The sequence below is a fragment of the Diceros bicornis genome, chromosome 34, assembly GCF_020826845.1.
Source record: "Diceros bicornis minor isolate mBicDic1 chromosome 34, mDicBic1.mat.cur, whole genome shotgun sequence".
Classification (NCBI taxonomy): domain Eukaryota; kingdom Metazoa; phylum Chordata; class Mammalia; order Perissodactyla; family Rhinocerotidae; genus Diceros; species Diceros bicornis.
This window is the reverse complement of record NC_080773.1, coordinates 37017601-37039387: the sequence shown is the minus strand read 5'-3', so window position 1 is coordinate 37039387 and position 21787 is coordinate 37017601. Positions and strand designations below refer to the sequence as shown.

The window sequence follows — 21787 nt, the reverse complement described above, 5'->3', positions numbered from 1 at the left end:
GATGACATGCCTACCCAGACTAGGGAAACTAAAGAAAAAATAAACAAGTGGGTCTATCAGATTAAAGAGCTTCTATAAGACAAAGGAAACCAGAATCAAGATGAACAGACAACCCACCAGCTGGGAGAGAATACTTGCAAAACATACATCTGACAAGGGGTTGATCTCCATAATATATAAAGAACTCACACAACTGAACAACAAAAAAAACAAACAACTCGATCAAAAAATGGGCAGAGGAAATGAACAGACGCTTCTCCAAAGAAGATATACAAATGGCCAATAGGCACATGAAAAGATGTTCAACATCACTAATCATCAGGGAAATGCAAATCAAAACAACACTAAGATATCACCTCACGCCCGTTAGTTGTGTGGTATAGGTATAGGTGGCTATAATCACCAAGACAAAAAACAACAAGTGTTGGAGAGGATGTGGAGAAACAGGAACCCTCATACACAGCTGGTGGGAATGCAAACTGGCGCAGCCTCTATGGAAAACAGTGTGGAGATTCCTCAAAGAATTAAAAATAGAGATGCCCTGTGACCCAGCCATCCCACCTCTGGGAATCTATCCAATGAACCTGAAATCAACAATCCAAAGAGGCTTATGCACTCCTGTGTTCATTGCAGCATTATTCACCATAACCAAGAAGTGGAAGCAACCTAAGTGTCCCTCGACTGACAATTGGATTAAGAAAATGTGGTATATATATACAATGGAATACTACTCAGCCATAAAAAAAGACAAAATCCTCCCATTGGCAAGAACATGGATGGGCCTGGAGCATATTATGTTAAGTGAAATAAGCCAGAAAGATAAAGACAAACACTGTAGGATCTCACTCATATGTGGAATATAAACCAACACATGGACAGAGAAGACTACTGTGGTTACCAGGGGCAGTGGGGGTGGGGGATGGGCACAAGGGGTGAAGGGAGTCATATATATGGTGATGGGCAAACAAAAATGTACAACCCAAAATTTCACAAGGTTAAAAACCATTAAAACATCAATCAATCAATCAATCAATTAATTTCCACAAATGAGAATCATAAGGCCAACAAGGAAATTAAAAAAAAGTTATTTGCCTTATAATGAAAAACAATTACTGATACTCAGGATAAAATTAACAAAATGCTTGTGGGGTGGAGACTGCAAATTTTCCATTAACATTTCCCTCCTTGCTGCGCCTATACCTGCCCACTCATATTCCTGTCTTTCGTTCTGGCTGGGTCATGAGATTTCTGTTGTGAATGGAATAGGATCAAAGGGAATGTGCCATCCCTGGATCTCAGGGTGTTGGCCTGGCCTCCACCGCACTCTCAGCCATGGGCCATCTGAGACACTGCCCAGCACACTGGCTCAGAGTCCAGCCATCCCTCAGCACTAAAAACCCTGTCCAGCCAGTGCCCTCTCTTGAAAGTGGATTCTTTATCAGCCATCAGTCTCTCCCAGCTCATGCCACTTGGACTGGCCAGAGTCACCTCAAGGCAACATCTGCAAAATACAGGAAATCCTCATTATTGGTAAACACAGAGCAAGTGATAATTTCACTGAACCAAGGGGTTGGGGACCCTTGTCCAGGATTACTGATCACTAGCTCTGCATCCTGATGTGCACAGAGGTCACTGTGCACAATATATGTGACTGGGAACTGGCCAATGCATAGTATTTAATCATTCATTCATTGATTTCTTGAATGAATGTAAATAAACGTGACCACTGCCTGGAGCTTTATTCTACATTAATCAAATCTGGACACACCCCCAATCTTCTGAAACGGGTAAATGGATACAGAAAACGTGTTATGTCCACAGAATGAGATACTACTCATCAACCATAAGGAGTTAACTATTGCTAAACACCGCAGGGTGGAGGAGTCCCAAGAACATCATGCTAAGTAAAATAAGCCAAACACATGGTATATATTCCATTTTTATAGCATGTTTGAAAAGGTAACAGAAACCTAATGAGAGAAATCAAACCAGTGGCCATCTGGGCCTGGGGTTGTTGGGGACACTGACAGCAGTGTGATACAAGGAATGTTGAGGGAGACAGGAAGGTTCTATGTTTTGAATATGGTGGTGGCCACACAAGTGCAAACACTTGTCAAAACTCAAAGAATTGTATACTTCAAATGGGTGCACTTTCTTGTTTTTAAATCATGCCTCAATGAAGTGGGAAAAAACTCTTAGCTTGTTTAAATGGTCACCAGAATTTACAGCCTAACCTTCTAATTGTCCAAAATGGGACACCGTCACAGAGAGGGCTACCTCTGTGTGGAAGAGAAGAGAAGGGAGTTACCCAATGTGACACAAATTGGAAGTGTCAGGCCTGAGGCCAGCATGCATGTCTCCTGACACCCAGGCAAGTTTCCTTCACACTCCTGCCTCCCAGATGAAGGCCGTGTCTGCCTTCCCTGAGGGAACATGGGCACTTCCCTCCAAAGACAGGCCCTGGTCAGGGGGCCACAGTGCACTGTTCACTCTTACCTCCAGGTGACCATAAAGCCTGGTCTGCTGGTTGACTTGTTCAATAGTTTGCATCGTGAGGATAAGCTCTGCCTGCCAGGGTGGAGATGGGTGGAGAGTCGTCCCCCAGGGCTGGTCTCTACAATGGCTGAGAGACAGAGACTCCTGAATATATTCGAGGGTGTTGAGGTCTAAAGGGGGACTGAAAAGAGACACAGGAGAGTTCAGACATCTTCATTTCTCAAAGTTAGAATTTTTCCTTTGTCTTGAATGCTCAAGGAGAGAACCTCACCTGTCAGGTAAGTTCTTCATTTTCTGTGAGCTTGTTGGATGGTGCGGGATCCCCAGAGGGAAAAGTGAGTCTGTGAAAGAACTTACAAAGAAGAGGGTGGGACCTCCACTTGTCCTTGGAGGAGGTTAGGAATTAAGTGGGTGAAAAGTATTCATTACTTTGCAGTTGTCTATAGTTGCATGAAAATATGACACCAAACGTAAGTAGTTTAAAATATCAAACAGTGCATTAACTCTCAAAATCTTGGGGTCAGAAAATTGAACAGGGCTCAGCTGGGTTGTTACCAAACCAAGTGGGCTCACCTCCTGGTGAGTTAAATAAGACTCTACACCAGTGGAAGTTGTCTCACAAAGTAAAGTGTATTTGTAGCAAATAGGAGCTCGTAAGGAATCATTTCCAAAGTCATGGCATCCCCGAATAAAAGGAAGGAGGAACTTTTACTTGGTTGGGGAATGAATATTTAAAAGGGAGAGGCGGGTATACTGCAGTTTATGGTAATGAGGCTTACTCTCCTCTTGAGGAGATCTTGGCATTAAAAATAAGGCAAAGTGATGGGCGCAGCTCTTGTAGGGAGGCTTGGTTAGCTTCAGGGTGGTTGCTGGTTGTGTCTCCTTAACATAAAAAAACAACTTGGAAAAATAGTTAAAGGCTTCCAAACCCACCATTAAGTTCCTTGGGGCGCTAGTCCGTGACAGGGTGAGTCTGCTCTTCCAGGTGGCATCAGTGGAAATCAGTTGGCGATGCTGAGGTGGTGTGTGGGTTGGTTTAGAGGGTCTTGGATGACCTCACTCACATTGCTGTGCCTTCTTACAGACAGCTGGAAGGCTGGGCTCAGCGGGAACTTTCAATCAGGGCACTTACACATGAGTAGTTTCTTACATGGCACCCTAGGGTGTACCCAGAGACCCATACAGAAATTGCAAACTCTTTGTGTCTTGTTCTCAGAAATTAAAAAAAAAAAAAACAATTACATCAACCAATTCTTTTCATCAAACAAGTCATTGAGTTTCAGAGTAAGATGAAATAGACTGACTTTTCAATGGCAGGAATGCAAAGAATTTGCTGTCTTCCTTCATATAAGACAAACACCTCCTGGGAGCTCTGTGGCAATGGGGAGGCTGTGATGCATGGCCCAAGAACCAGTTGGGTGGGACGACCAAAATAATCATAACATGGTACTGCACTAAATGATTGGGATTGGAATGTTATGGGAACATTGAGGCCAGACTATGTGTTAGTGAAACTTTCGTTACCGAGCTCCAAGTCACTGGTGACCCTTAAGTGGGTCCTTTTGCCCGGAGCCACTCTCAAAAATAGAACGAGACCGGGTATGGAATAGCAGAGAAGAAACTTTATTCATTGATCAACAAATGGAAGACGCAGAGTTCGTGCTCTAAAACACCTTCTCCCTGAAGGGAAGGTGAGCAGGGTTCTTATAGGATGTGAAGGGGGAGGGGTCTCCACGTCATTGCTCAGGGTTGGGGGGCTTTTGGGGCATGTGCAGATCTTCCCTTCTTGGACAAGGCACCTTGTGCACACATTTCCTTTTGTGCATGGCACCCATCGCCATCCTGGACCTTTCTGATTTGGTCTGGTTCTCCATTTGTTTATCTGGCATTTTTCTGCCTTGGTTCCTATAAGCAAGCACAACTTAAAAACAAAGCACTGGACGTTGAAAATGTTTTAGGGACTTCCCTGGTGAGAAAATCCCTCCTTGGACTATGTCTTGCTCCTCATTCTTGAGGCGCAATGGATGAAGTTATGTCTTACGTAACTGCATTCAGCTGACCAGGGGCATCACCATAGGGGACCATAGAGGAGCAGAACTTATCCCTAGAAACTTTTAGATATGTTTGCTTGTCATCTGGATAGAGTCCCAACCTCTCATATACCTGGATAATACCATGTGGAATTTAATGTGCCTTTTGCTAGCAAAGTAAACCAGGCAGTTTAGGATGCAAGGCCCAAAGAGTAGAAGAAGCAGAATAACCCCCAGCGGCCCAAAAAGTGATAGAAAGCAAGTCAGGCTTCGAAGACCCTGTTTAACCGCATTCCAGATCTGTTTTGTTAAGTCTGGTTGGCTTTTTTCATTTAACCAATTAGCCTCTTTTTGTAGCCTAGTGATGCTGTAGATATAGGCATTCTAGGGGGAGCACAGGTCAGGGTGAGGATAAGCATAGCTATGAAAGATGACAGAAAAGGAGTCCCAGCACCACAGTTAGGGTGGGATGCCAGCCCACCAAGGACTCATCTTTCTGTCTCTGAATAGGAGCTTCAGATCTGAGAAGGGCTTATAGGAGAAGTCAGGAAGGCTTGGAGTTTCCAAGTCTTCCAGTTTGGGGGCTCTCTTGACTTGGGTATGGTGCACCTGAGGGGTGACTCCCTGTGAATTTAGGGTGGAATGAGTGGTTAGACTCACCATATAAGGCCCATTCCACTTAGGGTTGAGCTGGTCCTGTGAGCTACCAGTTTTCCATGTTTTTAGGTATACCCAATCACTGGCCTGGAAGGAATGGAGGGCCAGGTCGATGCCGCCAGGCAGGACCTGGTTGTCATATGCTGTGAGTGCCTTCACTGTTTCCTCTACCTGAAGGGCATTCTCTAGTTGTTCTCCTCTACCTCCAGTATTCCCCAGTTGGCTTTTTGTCCAGGGGAATTGGAGCATTGCATGACAATTGACATGGCCTGATGAGGCCTTGATCAATCAAGTTCTTTATGACAGGGGCCATGCCATTTAGGGCATCCTATCTGAGAGGATATTGTTTAACATTTGGGCACTTGTGCCCAGACTTTAGTTCAACAATCATGAGGTCTGCTCAGATGGCATATCCCATTCTTCCTTGGGCCCAAACTCAAGGATTTACCTCTGGTAATTCCATTAAGTTTCCCTTTAAATCTTTTGACTCAGTCTCTTTTGTTAAGAGCATAATCAGCTGGTGATTGATCTGAGGAGCTGAGGAGACGTTTACCTCCAAATGTAAATAAATGGAGTCTCCTAATTTATGTAGTAGGTCCTTACCCTGCAAAGGAATAGGGCACTCTGACAAATATAAAAAAGAATGGGTTAACTGTTTTTCACCTAATTTGTAGCTTAAGGGTTTAATAAACCACTTGTTCTCTGGGGCCCCTGATACCCCCACCATATTGCATCTCTGGTTAATAAGTTTGGAGATTTGTAGCCAGATATTTGAGGAAACTAGAAGAATTTCTGATCTAATCTAGTTTACAGGTCAAAAACAAAAGCCTCAAAGACAATTAACAGAACTAGAACCTAATATCTACAAATGTGTATTATAATTTCTACTGAAACATAATTTTTCTCTCTAAGATCACCCTCATTTTTACCAATTTTAGCCAAATTAGTACTAATTGGTTTGCAAAATGTCTAGTTTCAATACACTTCGCCCAACTATTTACGTAAGTACAGCAAGAACAGCACTTGATCATATAGGCTCCTTTAAATCCCCTTTGCTGGAACATTTTATAAGGAATCTCAGATTGAACTTTAAAGGCCTCTTGCAGGTAAGCAAAGCCAAGGACTTGTCATCAGACTCCACCTGTAATACCTATAGATTTGGGTGAATTCCTCTCTTCCTTTGAGGTTCCCCCAAATATCCTTGAAGTTCCTTGCACCTGCCAGAGAAGTGACCTTCTTTACTCACCTGGTAAGGTTGCTAGGAACCCTGTAAGCAAGGTACCAAGCCAATATTTCCAAGGTGGCTTTATTTCATAAAGTCCAATCTTTGTTTCCCAAAAGCTGTCCAGTCATATCTGAGTTTATGCATATTTCTCTCAAATATGACATTCCAATCAAAGCTTTGGTAATATAACCAATGTTTCCAATAGTGTCCTGTTAAGGAGAACAGATTTTTATTGAACTTATGAAAATAACAATATTCCCATGAAAATAACAATACTCACTAAGAGTTTTCAAATTCTGGAGGGATCAGGTAGGGAGAAAAAGGTAAATGTTTCAGTTCTGCTTACAAAGTCTAATTTACCAAATTGCTATAAGACATAGTTAGCTTGAGAGAATAGACAAAAAGATTTCCATCAATCTGAAAAAACGAAAACGTTAAAAAATCAGCAATATTTCAAACAAAAAGTTATAGGGATTATAATTATCCTCATCAGTTCATTTAGTCTAATGTAATCAACTCTTGATCTTGACCTTCTGTTAGCAGTTTCATGAAGTCAGTTTTTCCCTTAGAGTTCTGTAATGTTTTTGCCCAGTTCAGTTTTATGATCTGAAATTTTATCAGAAACCTGTGTTCTAGAGTGTCAGAGTCCTTTCCATGAATTTCTATGAAGATGAAACATATTTTCAAAATCATCAGTGTTAAACAATAACTGTCTGTAAATCACAAAAGACTTGAAACTGGCAATTGACAATGAAATTTGGTTAATTTTGTGACATACAACACTTTAAAATAATAACTAGAATTATGACTGATAACCAGGGCAGATCAGAATTTTACCAATGTTATATAATTTTAAAACACTTATATCAATAACATTTACCAACATAATATCATAGGTCCCTATGAAATAATGCTTAGTTATCCATTTAACCATAGTGCCAATTAAAGATCTTGAGGCAAATGCAGAAAATTAAATAGGTATAAAAAAAATCTTGGCACTTGTCATTAAAGACCTGATAACAATACAGGAAATTTATTTTGATAAAACATAGAATCCCTACTCTTCTGGTAGATTATGCAAAGAAAAAAACCTTTCATAATCTCTTTAACAAGAGCAGACTAAAAGTTCAAGAAAGTTATCCTTTTAAGAGAGAGAAGACCAAATTCTGGTTTTGTTTTTTTGTGTGTGAGGAAGATCAGCCCTGAGCTAACATCCATGCCAATCCTCCTCTTTTGCTGAGGAAGACAGGCCCTGGGCTAACATCCATGCCCATTTTCGTCCACTTTATATGGGATGCCGCCACAGCATGGCCTGACAAGTGGTGCATCGGTGCACACCTGGGATCCGAACCCGGGCTCCCAGCAGCAGAGTGCACGCACTTAACTGCTGCACCACGGGACTGGGCCCCAGGTGAGTGTTGATGGTGTGGACCATGTGGTGGCCATTGAGGTGCTGGAAATGGTTGGAGGCTGGATCTGTTTTTTTTTAGCAGGTCAGCTCAGGTTTTCTGATTTTGAGGATGAGGGAGAGAAAGGTGGTCAGAGATGACTGTAAGGTTTTTGGCTTTAGAAGCTGAAGGATGGAAGGGCCGTCAGCTGAGATGGGGAAGTTGGTAATGGGGGTAATTTTCATTGGGGATATCAGGAGTTTTGATTTTGGCCATGTTAAGAGTATGAGGTGTTTCAGGGAACAATTAGTGGAGGCTGAAGTGGGCAGCTGGACACACAGGTCTGGAACTCTGGGGAGGGGTTCAGGAAGGAGACCTCTCCAAAAGGTGGGGGACAGTGTGTGGACCAGGGTGGAGCCTTTGGTCACATTTATAGAGGGGAAACCTGATCATGATGGTGCTGCTAATAGCAGCCCAGGGAGGGGAGTGTAGGGGCTGAGAAGTGGATCTCTTGCTTGGGCTTCTGGGTGGGCAGTGTCACAACACAGGTTAGGAGAAGTGGCCATGGGAACCGTGTGGGAAAGAGGGCGATGTCGCAGATCCAGGGGCTTCTGAGGAATGAGTGCATGTGATCGGATGTGGAGGCACGGGAGTAATTGAGACCAGATGACAGTGAGGCAGGACTACTGCTTATTCACTGCTCTGCACGATCTCCAGGGATTTGTTGGGACCTTGGTGTGTCTAGGTGTTTCATTCAGGCTGGCAGATTAGCTCAGGGGCGCATTTGGTCATCGGGGAGAGTCACTGGGCCTGAGGTGGAGGGCTGTTGAGGCTGGGCTTTGAATGAGGGTTAGGAGGAGAGAGGAAGGCTGTGACTGGTGAGGGGACATTGAGTGCAGACAAGTGGAAGGCAACCATGGCGGTTCTGGGTGGCTGAGTTTGAAGCAAGACAGTGAGGCAGGCAGGGAACCCTCATAGCAGGAATCAGAGCTGCCTTTTGTGGTCGGGAGCATCTGATGTCTGGGATAACTGGATCCTGTTTGAATTTGCTAAGGATTCTCGAATGTCTTGTGCTGAGTAACATGCAGGGAGCCCAGAGAGGAGCCTTGATGTGAGGCGAGGAGTTGGAAGTTGCTTTGTCTGGGCAGCTATGTGAGGGAGGTGTGGTTGAGAGAGTGATGTGCGTGTGGAGAGGCAGTGAGAACTGATGGCCCCAGGGCCCTGGCATTGAGGACATCAGGCTGGTCGTTAAGCCCTCATTTGGTTGTGTGTTGTAAACACAATCTGGGGCAACCCAGGGGAATTGCCTGACGAGGGAGGTGGCCCTGTTCGCCAGGCCTCAAGCTTATATATCACGTATCTGCCCACCTGCCCAGTGTTGCTGTGGGCTGACACAGTGATCAGTGGGACCATGAGGAGAGAGCAGGGCCCACTGGCACCAGGGCCTGGTGTCTGCTGTGCAGACATGTAGGAGGAGAGTGAGCAGGGGATAGATGTGTGGAGGGAGGAACATAGAGTCCTAGTAAAGAGCTGATCATGCAGTGATCTGTCCCCATCATGGCCAGGCTGTGACCTTTGAGAATGTGGCCATTGACTTCTCCAAGGTAAATGGGGATCCTAATGAGGCTCGGAGGCTGCTGTGCTGTGATGTGATGTGGGGGAACTTGGCACTTATAGCATCCCTGTGTAAGGGCCTCATATCCCTGCAAGTGTCCTAAGCTGCTCTCTGTCTGTCCTCTTTTCCCCTAGAGGCAGCTCTGTCCTTTCTACAGCCGGGCCATGGGCTCTGCTAACTTCCCCACTTTCTTAGCCTGTGTGCTGTGGATGCCAGCGCTGAGCCGTGCACTGCCCCAAGCAATGCATGCCCCAAGCAGCCCTGGCACCTGATGCTTCTCCATGCGTATGGAAGGGTCCGAGAGTCAAAATAATGGGTCTCACCTTGCTTGCCCTCTCCCTGCCTGGATGACTGTGTCCAAGTCCGTGGCATCTGTGTGCCACCAATTCTACTTCCTGTCTCTAGCTGACATTTCCTCACGCCTGCCCGTGCCAGGAATTGCAAGCATCGTCATGGTCACTGCTGTAGTTACGTGCACAGTGGGCTGTTCTCCCAAGACCTTCCTTTGAGGTTTTGGTAATATTCGTTTTCCTGAGTTCTGTTGTGTGATGAGTTGCTCTGGGCTGGTGCTGGCTACACTCGTGTCCTGTCTTTTGTTAGTTGCTTCTTGCGGCTCCCATAAAGTTGTACTGCTGGGGCTGCTGGGAAAGCCCTGGTTGTCTCACAGGGTGCACATGGCAAGATGGTCTCAGGAGGCCTGGCCCTAGTGAGTGGCAGCTGGGGGAGGACATGGCATCAGGGCTGTGTTCAGATCATACCAGGAACCTGCCATGTGTCCACCAGTGTTTTGGTGCAAATGCCACTGGATGCAAATCATTTCTGCTTTTCTTCTCACACTGAACAATTCGCTGACCTGTCATTTCATCTGTGACTTCTGAATCCCAGTTAACTCTGTGGCCTCCTTGAGTCACCTGTTCCTCTCCACTGCTCCCTCTGCAATGTTCTCCAGCGCTGAGCCACACAGAATGTGTCGTGAGGTGTGCACATACCCTTAAATAGTCCTTGAATGGCAACTACTTGAATCCAGTTGAATTTCCTGGGCCTGGACACAGCCACCTTTCTGCACAGCACCCACATGTCAGCAGCAGACAAGGTCCTGCTGAAGGCTGTTGGCAGAAGAATGAGCTGGAGACTGCCTCTCCTCCTTGTGCTGTACCCCATCCTTGTGTCCTTTGTCTGGTGAGGTCTCCCCTGTTCTGTGATCTTCAGAAGCCCAGTACTGCCAAGCAGCCCCTTCCTCAGCCTGCCCCCAGCTCCCTTGTCCTCAGAACAATCCCATGGACTCATTCGCTATTGTATCTGACACACCTTTGTGATGGGGCCTCCCCCTCCCACCAATATCAGCATGCATTTCCTCAGCTTTTCTCTGTTTTCAGGTTGTTGGCCTGGAATGGAGCATGAGGAGACAGCTTCTGAACAGTGCTTCTGTAGAAGGAGATTCGAAAGTCAGGACTTCCAAGACACTTCCATTGACCCGGAAGATTCACCTGGGTGAGATTCCTGTGCTGGTCTCGAAAGACATTCTGCAAGTTCCTGAGTGCCAAGCAACATACCCTGGTTGGAATCTGCACTCGGGTGGGACATGTACTAGCTCTCACCAGCACCAGAAGCATTGCAGGACACAACACCCCTTGAAAAGGGATGTGGACAAGGCCGAGCTTGTGAAGAGCTACAGAATCCACATGTCAGGGAAGCCTTTGACCTCTGGGGAAGTTGGAGAGGACGTCCTGGCCACCTCGGGCCTTCTCCAGCACCAGGCCACTCCCATAGGTGGGAACCACACAGCAGGCTTGAGCTGAGGAGGCCTTTCACAGTGGGACGTGGGGTGAATGTGGGAAAGCTGCCAGCCACAAACACACTCTCACTCAACATCAGGGTGTCTGCTGTGGAGAAACCTTCTCTTGCAAATACAGACATGTTTAGAATCAGTGAGTTCACACTGGAGAAAGGCTGTGTGAGTGTGGGGAATGTGGGAATTCCTTTAACCACAAATGTGACCACATTTAGTACTAGAGTTCACCCTGGAGGAAGGCCCTAGTTCTACAGGGAATGTGTTCTTTCCCTGTTCAGAGTAAGGACACTGGGAAATAGCCCTGTGTGCTCTTCCATTCGCTTGAGGGAATCATGAGTAGTCTGAGCTTTCAGGGCGTCCCCATTCCCTCCTCTGAGTAGTTAAGGCATGGACCTGACCCAGTTTTGACCCCGAGGACTCTATCTGCATTGTGCTGGTGACTTGCCCTGAAGGACTACCTTTTGCAGGGACAGTGTCGGTCTCACATGATGCTTGTGATGAATGTGTGCTTTGGTTAGTATCAGTCCCATATGTAACTCCTAAGGGCGTAAGGAGCGTCCTGTCAAGGCTTTGGAATGGCAAGGCCTTTGATTTATATTTGGAGTGTCTGTGAGGCAGGAGATTCTCAGAGTTCTTTACTCTGAAGGAGAAAAGTTTTAGATAATGGCCCAGTAGTTGATGATGGATGTGAAGATGGGCCACGTGTTGGCTAGGGCATCCAGTGCTAAGATGACTGCCTGAAATTTGGCCAAGTGTGTCTTTCTCTGGTCCTGTCCTTTCTCAGGGACATCCTTGCTAGGGGACGGAGAGCAGCAATGTTCCACTGAGCTCCATCACCTATGATGGCTGGCAGTGCCTTTCACACATCTACACACTCCCATTATTGTTCACTCATTCTATCCAAAGGGGCTCCCCAGGCCCCCCAGGGATCTGGGGGAGAGGTGACCTCCTTCAGCACCACAGCATCTGGCAGGGGACTGATTACACAGGAAGCCACCCCTCCTATGGGTGTAATACATGCCAGGGCCCAGATTTACCTCCATCCTGTCTTAAGGAGGCCTTGGTATCTGTGCTGAACCTGTGATGTCTCTTTCCGTGACCCAAAGTATAACGGGCAGCTGGGTGTGGAGGGTCACAGGCTCAGGGTCTGGGAGAGCCTCTCTTCCCTTCCAGGAGAGCCCAGTATATATATGTGTATATATATATAAACCTATTTCGGTGCCTTTTATTTTCTTCCCCTATATCTAGGTGAGTATTTTTCCTCCTTTTTTCCTTTTTGCCTTGTTTAGACTTTTAGCCCTGAAGCTGTGGTCTTTATCTTCTGTCTCTGGCTGATAAGAGGACAAGGGGGAGCGAGGGGCCCAGGGCCTCTAGGTAGCAGCCTCTACCTGGGACTTGTCATCAGTCCTTTCCCCCCTTATTTTTCTTAAACAAATCTTGTAGGAAGCTTGTGACGGGGCCAGCCCAGTGGCACAAGCGGTTAAGTGCGTGCGCTCCGCTGTGGCCGGTTTGGATCCTGGGTGTGCACCGACGCGCTGTTTGGCAAACTATGCTGTGGTGGCGTCCCATATAAAGTGGAGGAAGATGGGCATGGATGTTAGCCCAGGGCCAGTCTTCCTCAGCAAAAAGAGGAGGATTGGCAGATGTTAGCACAGGGCTGATCTCACAAAAAAATTAAAAAAGAAAGCTTGTGACTCTAGGCAGGGAAAATTTCTCCTTTTTTTTTTTTTCTCTCATCTCTTGTCCATTCCCAATTGTTTTTTCCTCTTTTCTTTCAGCCTTTGAATGTTTACCCGCCAAACTCCTGGAGTTCTGAGGGACCTCTGATATGAGCAGCGGTCTCCCTTTCTGTGGTGTCTCCATCACCCTTGGAGGGGCTGATGTCTGTATCCAGGAGAGACATGCGGGCGGTATCTTGATTTTGTGACCATGTGATTTTGAGGAGGAGACTCCTAGCATGTTGATAAGCAGTAGCACTTTGGAGTGCCCAAGCACATTGGCCCAGAGATTTGTAATCTCATAGAAGTTGAGAATCTCCTCAGGTGTCTTAGGAGGAGTGGTAACAAAATGCTCCTTCTCCTCTTCCTTTTTCATTAAGCATTGAGGAATGGACTTTCCAGGATGTGTGATCCCTTGTACCCTACTGGGGACGAACTGTGACACAGCAGGGTAAGCGACAACAAAGAGATTTGCCTTTGAAGCGACAGTTAGGCTTTTTGGGTACTGTGGCTTCTGTGAGGAGGGCAACTCACATCGTACTGTCACTGGGTCCCTCTAGCTCTCAGGTAAACCCCAAGTCCAGTTATGCCAGGGACATCCTCTATAAGGACAGAGCAATTCATGATTTTGCTTACCAGAGTTGGGAGAAAACTGGATGGCCCACAGTGACCTCAGTATTGTTGCATCAACTGACTCCCAACACACTCTCACTGAGGGAAAGGTCTCCTCGATCCTCAGACTCTATCTTGTATGATTACCAATTATCTTAGTCACTCCCTCTGGGTGTGTCAGCGTAGGGAATCAAATGGTACCCAGTGGATCCATTTGTACATCCCAGAAGATACAGCACTTAAGACTAAATGTAGGTAGCCGGGAAGGCACATGCCTTCAAGGTCCTCTCACAATTTATGTTGGAATACCATGACAGCACATACAACACAGCAGAAAGAAATGGCAGCGATTGCACAAGTGAGCCAGCAGCCAGCTGTGCCTTCCCAGGCATCATAGGTTGTTTAATGAATCCAGTTAGGAAGCCAAGAGCAATCAAGAGGCATGCTCCTCTGTTGAACACTGTTGGTCACCCTGCTCTCTAGGTCCATTGTCTCAGTTATACCCAAGGGTTTTTTCTTTTTTTAATTGATGGCTTAATAGTTTATAACATTGTGAAATTTTTGTTGTACATTATTGTTTGCCAGTCACCATATACATGTCTCCCTTCACCCATTGTGCCCACCCTCCAACCCCCTTGCCCCTGGTAACCACTATACAATTTTCTCTGTTGGTGTGTTGGTTTATGTTCCACATATGAGTGAGATCATGCGGTGTCTGTCTTTCTCTCTCTGGCTTATCTCACTTAACCTAATACCCTCCAGGTCCATCCATGTTGTTGCAAATGGGAAGATTTTGTCTTTTTTAATGGCTGAGTAGTATTCCATTGTGTATATATACCACATCTTCTTTATCCAATCATCAGTTGAGGGACATTTGGGTTGCTTCCACTTCTTGGCTATAGTGAATAATGCTGTCTTGAACATAGGGGTGCATAAGCCTCTTTGGATTGTTGATTTCAGGTTCATTGGATAGATTCACAGTAGTGGGATAGCTGGATCATAGGGTATTTCTATTTTTAATTTTTTGAGGAATCTCCATACTGTTTTCCATAGAGGCTGCACCAGTTGGCATTCCCACCAGCAGTGTATGAGGGTTCCCTTTTCTCCACATCCTCTCCAACATCTGTTGTTTTTTATCTTGGTGATTATAGCCATTCTAGCGGGTATGAGATGACATCTTAGTGTTGTTTTGATTTGCATTTCCCTGATCATTAGTGATGTTGAACATCTTTTCATATGCCTATTGGCCATCCATATATCTTCTTTCAAGAAGTGTCTGTTCATTTCCTCTGCTCATTTTTTAATTGGGTTGTTTGTTTTTTTGTTGTTCAGTTGTGTGAGTTCTTTATATATTATGGAGATTAACACCTTGTGGGATATATGTTTTGCAAATATTTTCTCTCAGCTGGTAGGTTGTCCATTCAATTTGATCCTTGTTCCATTTGTCTTGTAGAAGCTCTTTAATCTGATGAAGTCCCACTTGCTTATGTTTTCTTTTGTTTCCCTAGTCTGAGTAGTCATGGCATCCGAAAAGATTCCTTTATGACCAATGTCAAATAGTGTATTGCGTATATTTTATTCTAGGAGTTTTATAGTTTCAGGTCTTTGATCCATTTTCAGTTAATTTTTGTGAATGGCAATAGCAGATGGTCTACTTTCATTCTTTTGCATGTAGCTGTCCAGTTTTCCCAGCACCATTTATTGAAGAGACTTTCCATTCTCCATTGTATGGTCTTAGCTCTTTTGTTGAAGATTAGCTGTCCGTAGATGTGTGTTTTTAATTTCTGGACTTTCAATTCTGTTCCATTGTTCTGTGTGTCTGTTTTTGTACCAGTACCATGCTGTTTTAATTATTATAGCTTTGTAGTATGTTTTGAAGTCAGGCATTGTGATGTCTCTAGCCTTGTTCTTTTTTCTCAGGATTGCTTTAGCTATTTGGGGTCTTTTGTTGCCCCATAAGAATGTTACTATCCTTTGTTTTGTTTCTGTGAAGAATGTTATTAGGATTCTTATTGGAATTGCATTGAATCTGTACATTGCTTTGGGTAATATAGACATTTTAACTATGTTTGCTCTTCCAATCCATGTGCATAGGATATCTTTCCATCTTTTTATGTCTTTTTTGATTTCTTTCAATAACGCTTATAGTTTTCATTGTATAGGTCTTTCACCTCCTTGGTCAGATTTGTTCCTAGGTATTATCGTCCTTTTATTGTGATTGTAAATGGAATTATCTTTTTCAGTTCTCTTTCTGTTAGCTTAGTATTAGCATACAGAAATGCAACTGGGCCGGCCCTGTGGCTTAGCAGTTAAGTGCTCGCGCTCCGCTACTGGTGGCCCGGGTTCGGATCCCGAGCGTGCACTGATGCACCACTTTCCCAGCCATGCTGAGGCCGCGTCCCACATACAGCAACCAGAAGGATGTGCAACTATGACATATAACTATCTACTGGGGCTTTGGGGAGAAAAAGGAGGAGGATTGGCAATGGATGTTAGCTCAGAGCCGGTCTTCCTCAGCAAAAAAAAAGAGGAGGATTAGCACGGATGTTAGCTCAGGGCTGATCTTCCTCACCAAAAAAAAAAAAAAGAAATGCCACTGATTTTTGTAAGTTGATTTTGTACCCTGCAACTTTGCTATGGTTGTTGATTATTTCTAATAGTTTTCCAGTGGATTCTTTAGGGTTTTCTATATATAAAATCATGTCATCTGCAAATAGTGAGAGTTTCACTTCTTCATTGCCTATTTGGATTCCTTTTATTCCTTTTTCTTGCCTAATTGCTCTGGCCAAAACCTCCAGTACTGTGTTGAACAGGAGTGGTGAGAGTGGGCACCCTTGTCTTGTTCCTGTTTTCAGAGCAATGGCTTTCAGATTTTCCCCATTGAGTATGATGCTGGCTGTGGGTTTGTCATAAATGGCCTTTATTATGTTGAGGTACTTTCCTTCTATACCCATTTTGTTGAGAGTTTTTATCATAAATGCATGTTGGATCTTGTCAAAAGCCTTCTCTGCATCTATTGAGATGATCATATGGTTTTTATTCCTCGTTTTCTTAATGTGGTGTATCATGTTGATTGAGTTGCAGATGTTGAACTATCCCTGCGTCCCTGGTATAAATGCCACTTGGTCATGGTGTATGATCTTTTTAACGTATTGCTGTATTCGGTTTGCCAATATTTTGTTGAGGATTTTTGCATCTATGTTCATCAGCGATATTGGCCTGTAATTTTCCTTCTTTGTATTGTCCTTGTCTGGCTTTGGTATCAGGGTGATGTTGGCCTTGTAAAATGTCTTAGGAAGTGTTCCATCTTCCTCTATTTTTTGAAATAGTTTGAGAAGGATGGGTATTAAATCTTCTTTGAATGTTTGGTACAATTCACCAGAGAAGGGCCGGCCCCGTGGCTTAGTGGTTAAGTGCGCGCGCTCTGCTGCTGGCGGCCCGGGTTCAGATCCCGGGCGTGCACCGACGCACCGCTTCTCTGGCCGTGCTGAGGCCGCATCCCACATACAGCAACTAGAAGGATGTGCCGCTGTGACATACAACTATCTACTGGGGCTTTGGGGGGAAAAAATAAATAAATAAAAATCTAAAAAAAAAACAAAACAATTCACCAGAGAAGCCATCTGGTCCTGGACTTTTATATTTTGGGAAGTTTTTGATTACTGTTTCAATCTCTTTACTTGTGATTGGTCTGTTCAGAGTCTCTACTTCTTCTTAGTTCAGTTTTGGAAGGTTGTATGAGTCTAAGAATTTCTCCATTTCTTCTAGATTGTCCAATTTGTTGGCATATAGTTTTTCATAGAATTCTCTTATAATCCTTTGTATTTCCGTGGTATCCATTGTAATTTCTCCTCTTTCATTTCTAATTTTATTTATTCAAGCCTTTTCTCTCTCCTTTTTTTTTTTGTAAGGAAGATCAGCCCTGTGCTAACATCTGCCAATCCTCCTCTCTTTTTGTTGAGGAAGACTGGCCCTGGGCTAACATCCATGCCCGTCTTCTCCCACTTTATATGGGGTGCCGCCACAGCATGGCTTGACAAGTGGTGCATGCCCAGCATCCGAACCGGCGAACCCCGGGCGGCCACAGCTGAGCGTGCGCACCTAACCACTTGCACCATCGGGCCGGCCACAAGCCTTTTCTCTTTTATTCTCAGGGAGTCTAGCTAAGGGTTTGTCAATTTTGCTCATCTTCTCAAAGAACCAACTCTTTGTTTCATTCATCCTTTCTACTGCTTATTTGGTCTCAATTTCATTTATTTCTGCTATAATTTTTATTATTTCTCTCCTTCTGCTGACCTTGGGCTTTGTTTGTTCTTCTTTTTCTAGTTCTGATAGGCATAATTTAAGGTTGCTTATTTGGGCTTCTTCTTGTTTGTTAAGGTAGGGCTGTATTGCTATGAGTTTCCCTCTCAGGACCGCTTTTGCTGCATCCCACATGAATTGGTATGGCATATTTTCATTTTCATGTGTTTCCAGATATTTTTTGATTTCTCCTTTAATTTCATCAATGATCCATTGGTTGTTCAGTAGCATGTTGTTTAATTTCCACATCTTTATCACTTTCCCAATTATTTTCTTGCAGTTGATTTCTAGTTTCATAGCATTATGGTCTGAAAAGATGCATGTTATAATTTCAATCTTCTTAAATTTATTGAGGCTTGCCTTATTTCCCAACATATGGTCTATCCTTGAGAATGTTCCATGTGTGCTTGAGAAGAATATATAGTCAGTTGTTTTTGGATGGAGTACTCTGTATATGTCTGTTAAGTGCATGTCATCTAGATTTTCATTTAAGTCCGTTATTTTCTTATTGACTTTCTGTCTGGATGATCTATCCATTGATGTAAGTGGGGTATTAAGATCCCCCACTATTATTGTGTTGTTGTTAATATCTCCTTTTAGGTTTGTTAATAGTTGCTTTATGTACTTTGGTGCTCCTTTGTTGGGTGCATATATATTTATAATTGAAATGTCTTCTTGGTATAGTGTCCCTTTTATCATTATATATTGCCTCTCTTTGTCTCTCATTACCTGTTTTCTCTTGAAGTCTACTTGTCTGATATGAGTATGGCAACACCTGCTTTCTTTTGTTTCCCATTAGCTTGAAGCACTGTCTTCTATCCCTTCACTCTGAGCCTGTGTTTGTCTTTAGAGCTGAGATCTGTTTCCTGGAGGCAGCATATTGTTGGGTCTTGCTTTTTAATCCATCCTCTCACTCTGTGTCATTTGATTGGAGATTTCAATCCATTTACATTTAGAGTGATTATTGACATATGAGGGCTTAATGTTGCTGTTTTATTACTTATTTTCTGGTTCTTTCGCATTTCCTTTGTTTCTTGTCCCATGTGTTTCAGACTACCAATTCAGTTTGGTAGTTCTGTCTTATGACTCTTGTAGTTTTCTCTTTATTTATCATATGTGATTCTGTTCTGATTATTTGTTTAGTGGTTACCTTGAGGTTTGTATAAAAAATCTTGGGAATGAGATGGTCCATTATCTGATGGCCTCTTATTTCCTTAGACTAAGTCGATTCGATCTGTTTCCTTTTCCCCTTCTAAGTTATTATTGTCACAACTTATTCCATCTTGTGTTGTGGGTGTGTGTTTAACGTGATGAGGTTATATTTACTTTTGGTGTTTTCCTTCCTTTGATCTTTGATTTTGGTATTTAAGTGGTTGCTAACCTATTCTGATAAAGCTCTACTATTTTTCTGATTTGTCTACCTATTTTTCTCCTTGCTCCAAGTTTTGTATTCTCTTTCTCTTCTTTTTTTCAAGCATGAGCGCCTTCTTGAGTTGGGGTCTCGTGGCCATGAACTCCCTTAGCTTTTGTTTATCTAGGAGTTATTATTTCTCCGTCATATTTGAAGGATATTTTCGCTGGATAGAGTATTCTTGGCTGAAAGTTTTTGTCTGTCAGTATTTTGAATATATCATTCCAGTCTCTCCTAGCATGTAAAGTTTCTGTTGAGAAATCTGCTGAGAGCCTGAGGGGAACTCCTTTGTACGTCATTTTTTGTTTTTGTCTAGCTGCTTTTAATATTGTTTCTTTGTCATTGACTTTTGCCAGCTTTACTACTATATGCCTTGGAGAGGACATTTTCCTGTTGATATATTTAGGCAACCTATTGGCTTCACTTATTGGTATTTCCTATTCTGTCCCCAGATTTGGGAATTTCTCAGCTATTATTTCCTTGAATAGGCTCTCTGTTCCTTTTTCCATCTCTTCTCCCTCAGGAATACCTATAATTTTTATGTTACATTTCCTAATTGAGTCAGATATTTCTTGGAGACTTTCCTCATTTCTTTTTAGTCTTAGTTCTCTCTCCTCTTCCATATACAGTATATCTGTATTCCTATCCTCAATAATGCTACTTCTTTCCTCCATATTGTTGGTTCTGTTCTTTAAAGATTCCAGGTTTTCCTTTATCACCTCCATTGTGTTCTTCATCTCCATGAATACTGATTGGATTTTCTTTATGATTTCAATCTCTTTTGTGAAGAAACTCCTTATCTCATTGAATTATCCTTGAGTTTCTTATGATAGCTATTTTGAATTCTCTGTCTTTTAGGTTACGAATTTCTGTGCCTTCTGGGTTGATTTCTAGGTGCTTGTCATTTTCCTTCTGGTTTGGCAATTTAATGTATTTTTGCATCATGCTTGCTGTATTTGGTTTCTTTTTCCTCATCCAGGAAATATCTGGTTGCGGTTTCCACCTGCCGCCACCAGGTGGGGGTCAAGGGCTGTGTAATCTGAGCCCACCACAATCAGCGACTGCTCTGACTGATTGGCTGAGCTGCAGTGCTGGGCATGGGGTGGGTGGGGGGGCACCTCTCTCTTTTGCCTGTCCAATCCCCGGGGGCTTCTGGTTCTTCCACACTGTCTGCTCTCCTGGGGTGCTCAGATGTTGATGGCACCCCTGCAACAGTTCCGACTCTTCTGTGTGGGAGTTTCCCACAGGCTTAAAGAGAGAAAAAGAGAGAAGGGCTGAGAGAACTTGGAGAGCTATGGTATTCCCACAGAGGTCTGCCCCTCTGCCCTCTCTGGGAGCCCCGTGGACCCAAATTGTTGATCCGATGGGGAGGGAGAGGATTTCTCCTTACCTCCCACTCCTTCCTCTGGGGGATCCAGCACATCCACTCGCTGATGTGCAGCTGCATGGGTCTCTCTGATGTCCTTTGTGCTGTGTGAGTGTCCTTTGTTGGTATATGAATGTCTTTTTTGTTATCTTATGTGGGGAGAGTTTACGGGAAAGCTCACTCTACCTTGATGCTGATGTCACTCTCCCCAAGGGGTTTTAATTTATAGAGGTGACGGAATGGCAATGTGGAGAGGTTAATGCCTCTGTAATAAGTTTATATTACCTAGTTCCCAAGTGCAAGGGCATGCCGTGTCACATGTGGCCATATGGGGAAGCAACAGTGTCAGTCAGAAGGCAGAATGGAGTGAGGAGAGAACATGGGTACAAGCCTTTTTTGGGGTTTCCTTGAGAAAGCCCAGGCAGGGCAGAGTAAACCATTTAGAATTAGCTAGTGTAAAAAATTCTGGCAGGCTTGGGGCATAGGGATGGTCCCTAACAGTCTGGTACCTGGCCCTGGGTTGCTTTAGGGCTGGAGAAATACTGGCTTGGTGTCTGAGCTAGATAAAGGAAGTGGTTGGGAGTATGGATTTGGATTGGTTGGTTTGCATATGAAAGGCTTGCTCTTGGAGAAGTTGTTTACTATATTGAGGAATTAGCTAGGCCTAGGAGGGTCAGTCTCTTGCAGGTGTGTAGGGCTCCCAAGACGGCAACTTTATAAAATACAGAAAATAAAAAGAACATGATTAATACAGATGTAGAGGTACATCTCACACATGATAAATCCAGCCAACATTCCTATCCCTAAGCCTTTCAATTCTATCTTGTATATTATCTTGTACTAACTGTGGCATCTCAGCCTCATTCACTGAGAGGCCACCATTGAATCCAAGGCCAGTCAACTGAACAAGTAGGCTGTTAGAGTCACCTCCAGCTGCACAAGCTAGCACAGTAAATCCAGAATCTCTAGTAACTGCACCACATGGATGAATTTATTCCAGTCTGTCATATATTCCACTCTCCTTGGTTAAACAGCCTGAGAACTTATACCCACACTTGCTCTCCAGTTTCTGATAATATATCCTAGCAAAGTCTCACAATCCTTCTGGTGTGTCTATTGTTTCTTCCTCTTTCCCTGGATGATGCTGAGAGTTGATACTGCTTACAGGTTGTTGT

General features: G+C 43.9%; 1 protein-coding gene across 3 annotated transcripts in view; it reads left to right on the top strand.

Moving 5' to 3' along the window:
• LOC131397514 (zinc finger protein 256-like) overlaps positions 1-21787 on the top strand; it is a 119694-nt gene that overhangs the window by 55026 nt on the left and 42881 nt on the right. For all 3 annotated transcript variants that reach the window (XM_058530490.1, XM_058530523.1, XM_058530489.1), the window contains exon 3: positions 10788-10902. In XM_058530490.1, coding sequence (XP_058386473.1) covers positions 10802-10902 — 101 coding nt within the window. In that variant the 5' untranslated portion in view covers positions 10788-10801. The remainder of the gene's footprint in view (positions 1-10787; positions 10903-21787) is intronic.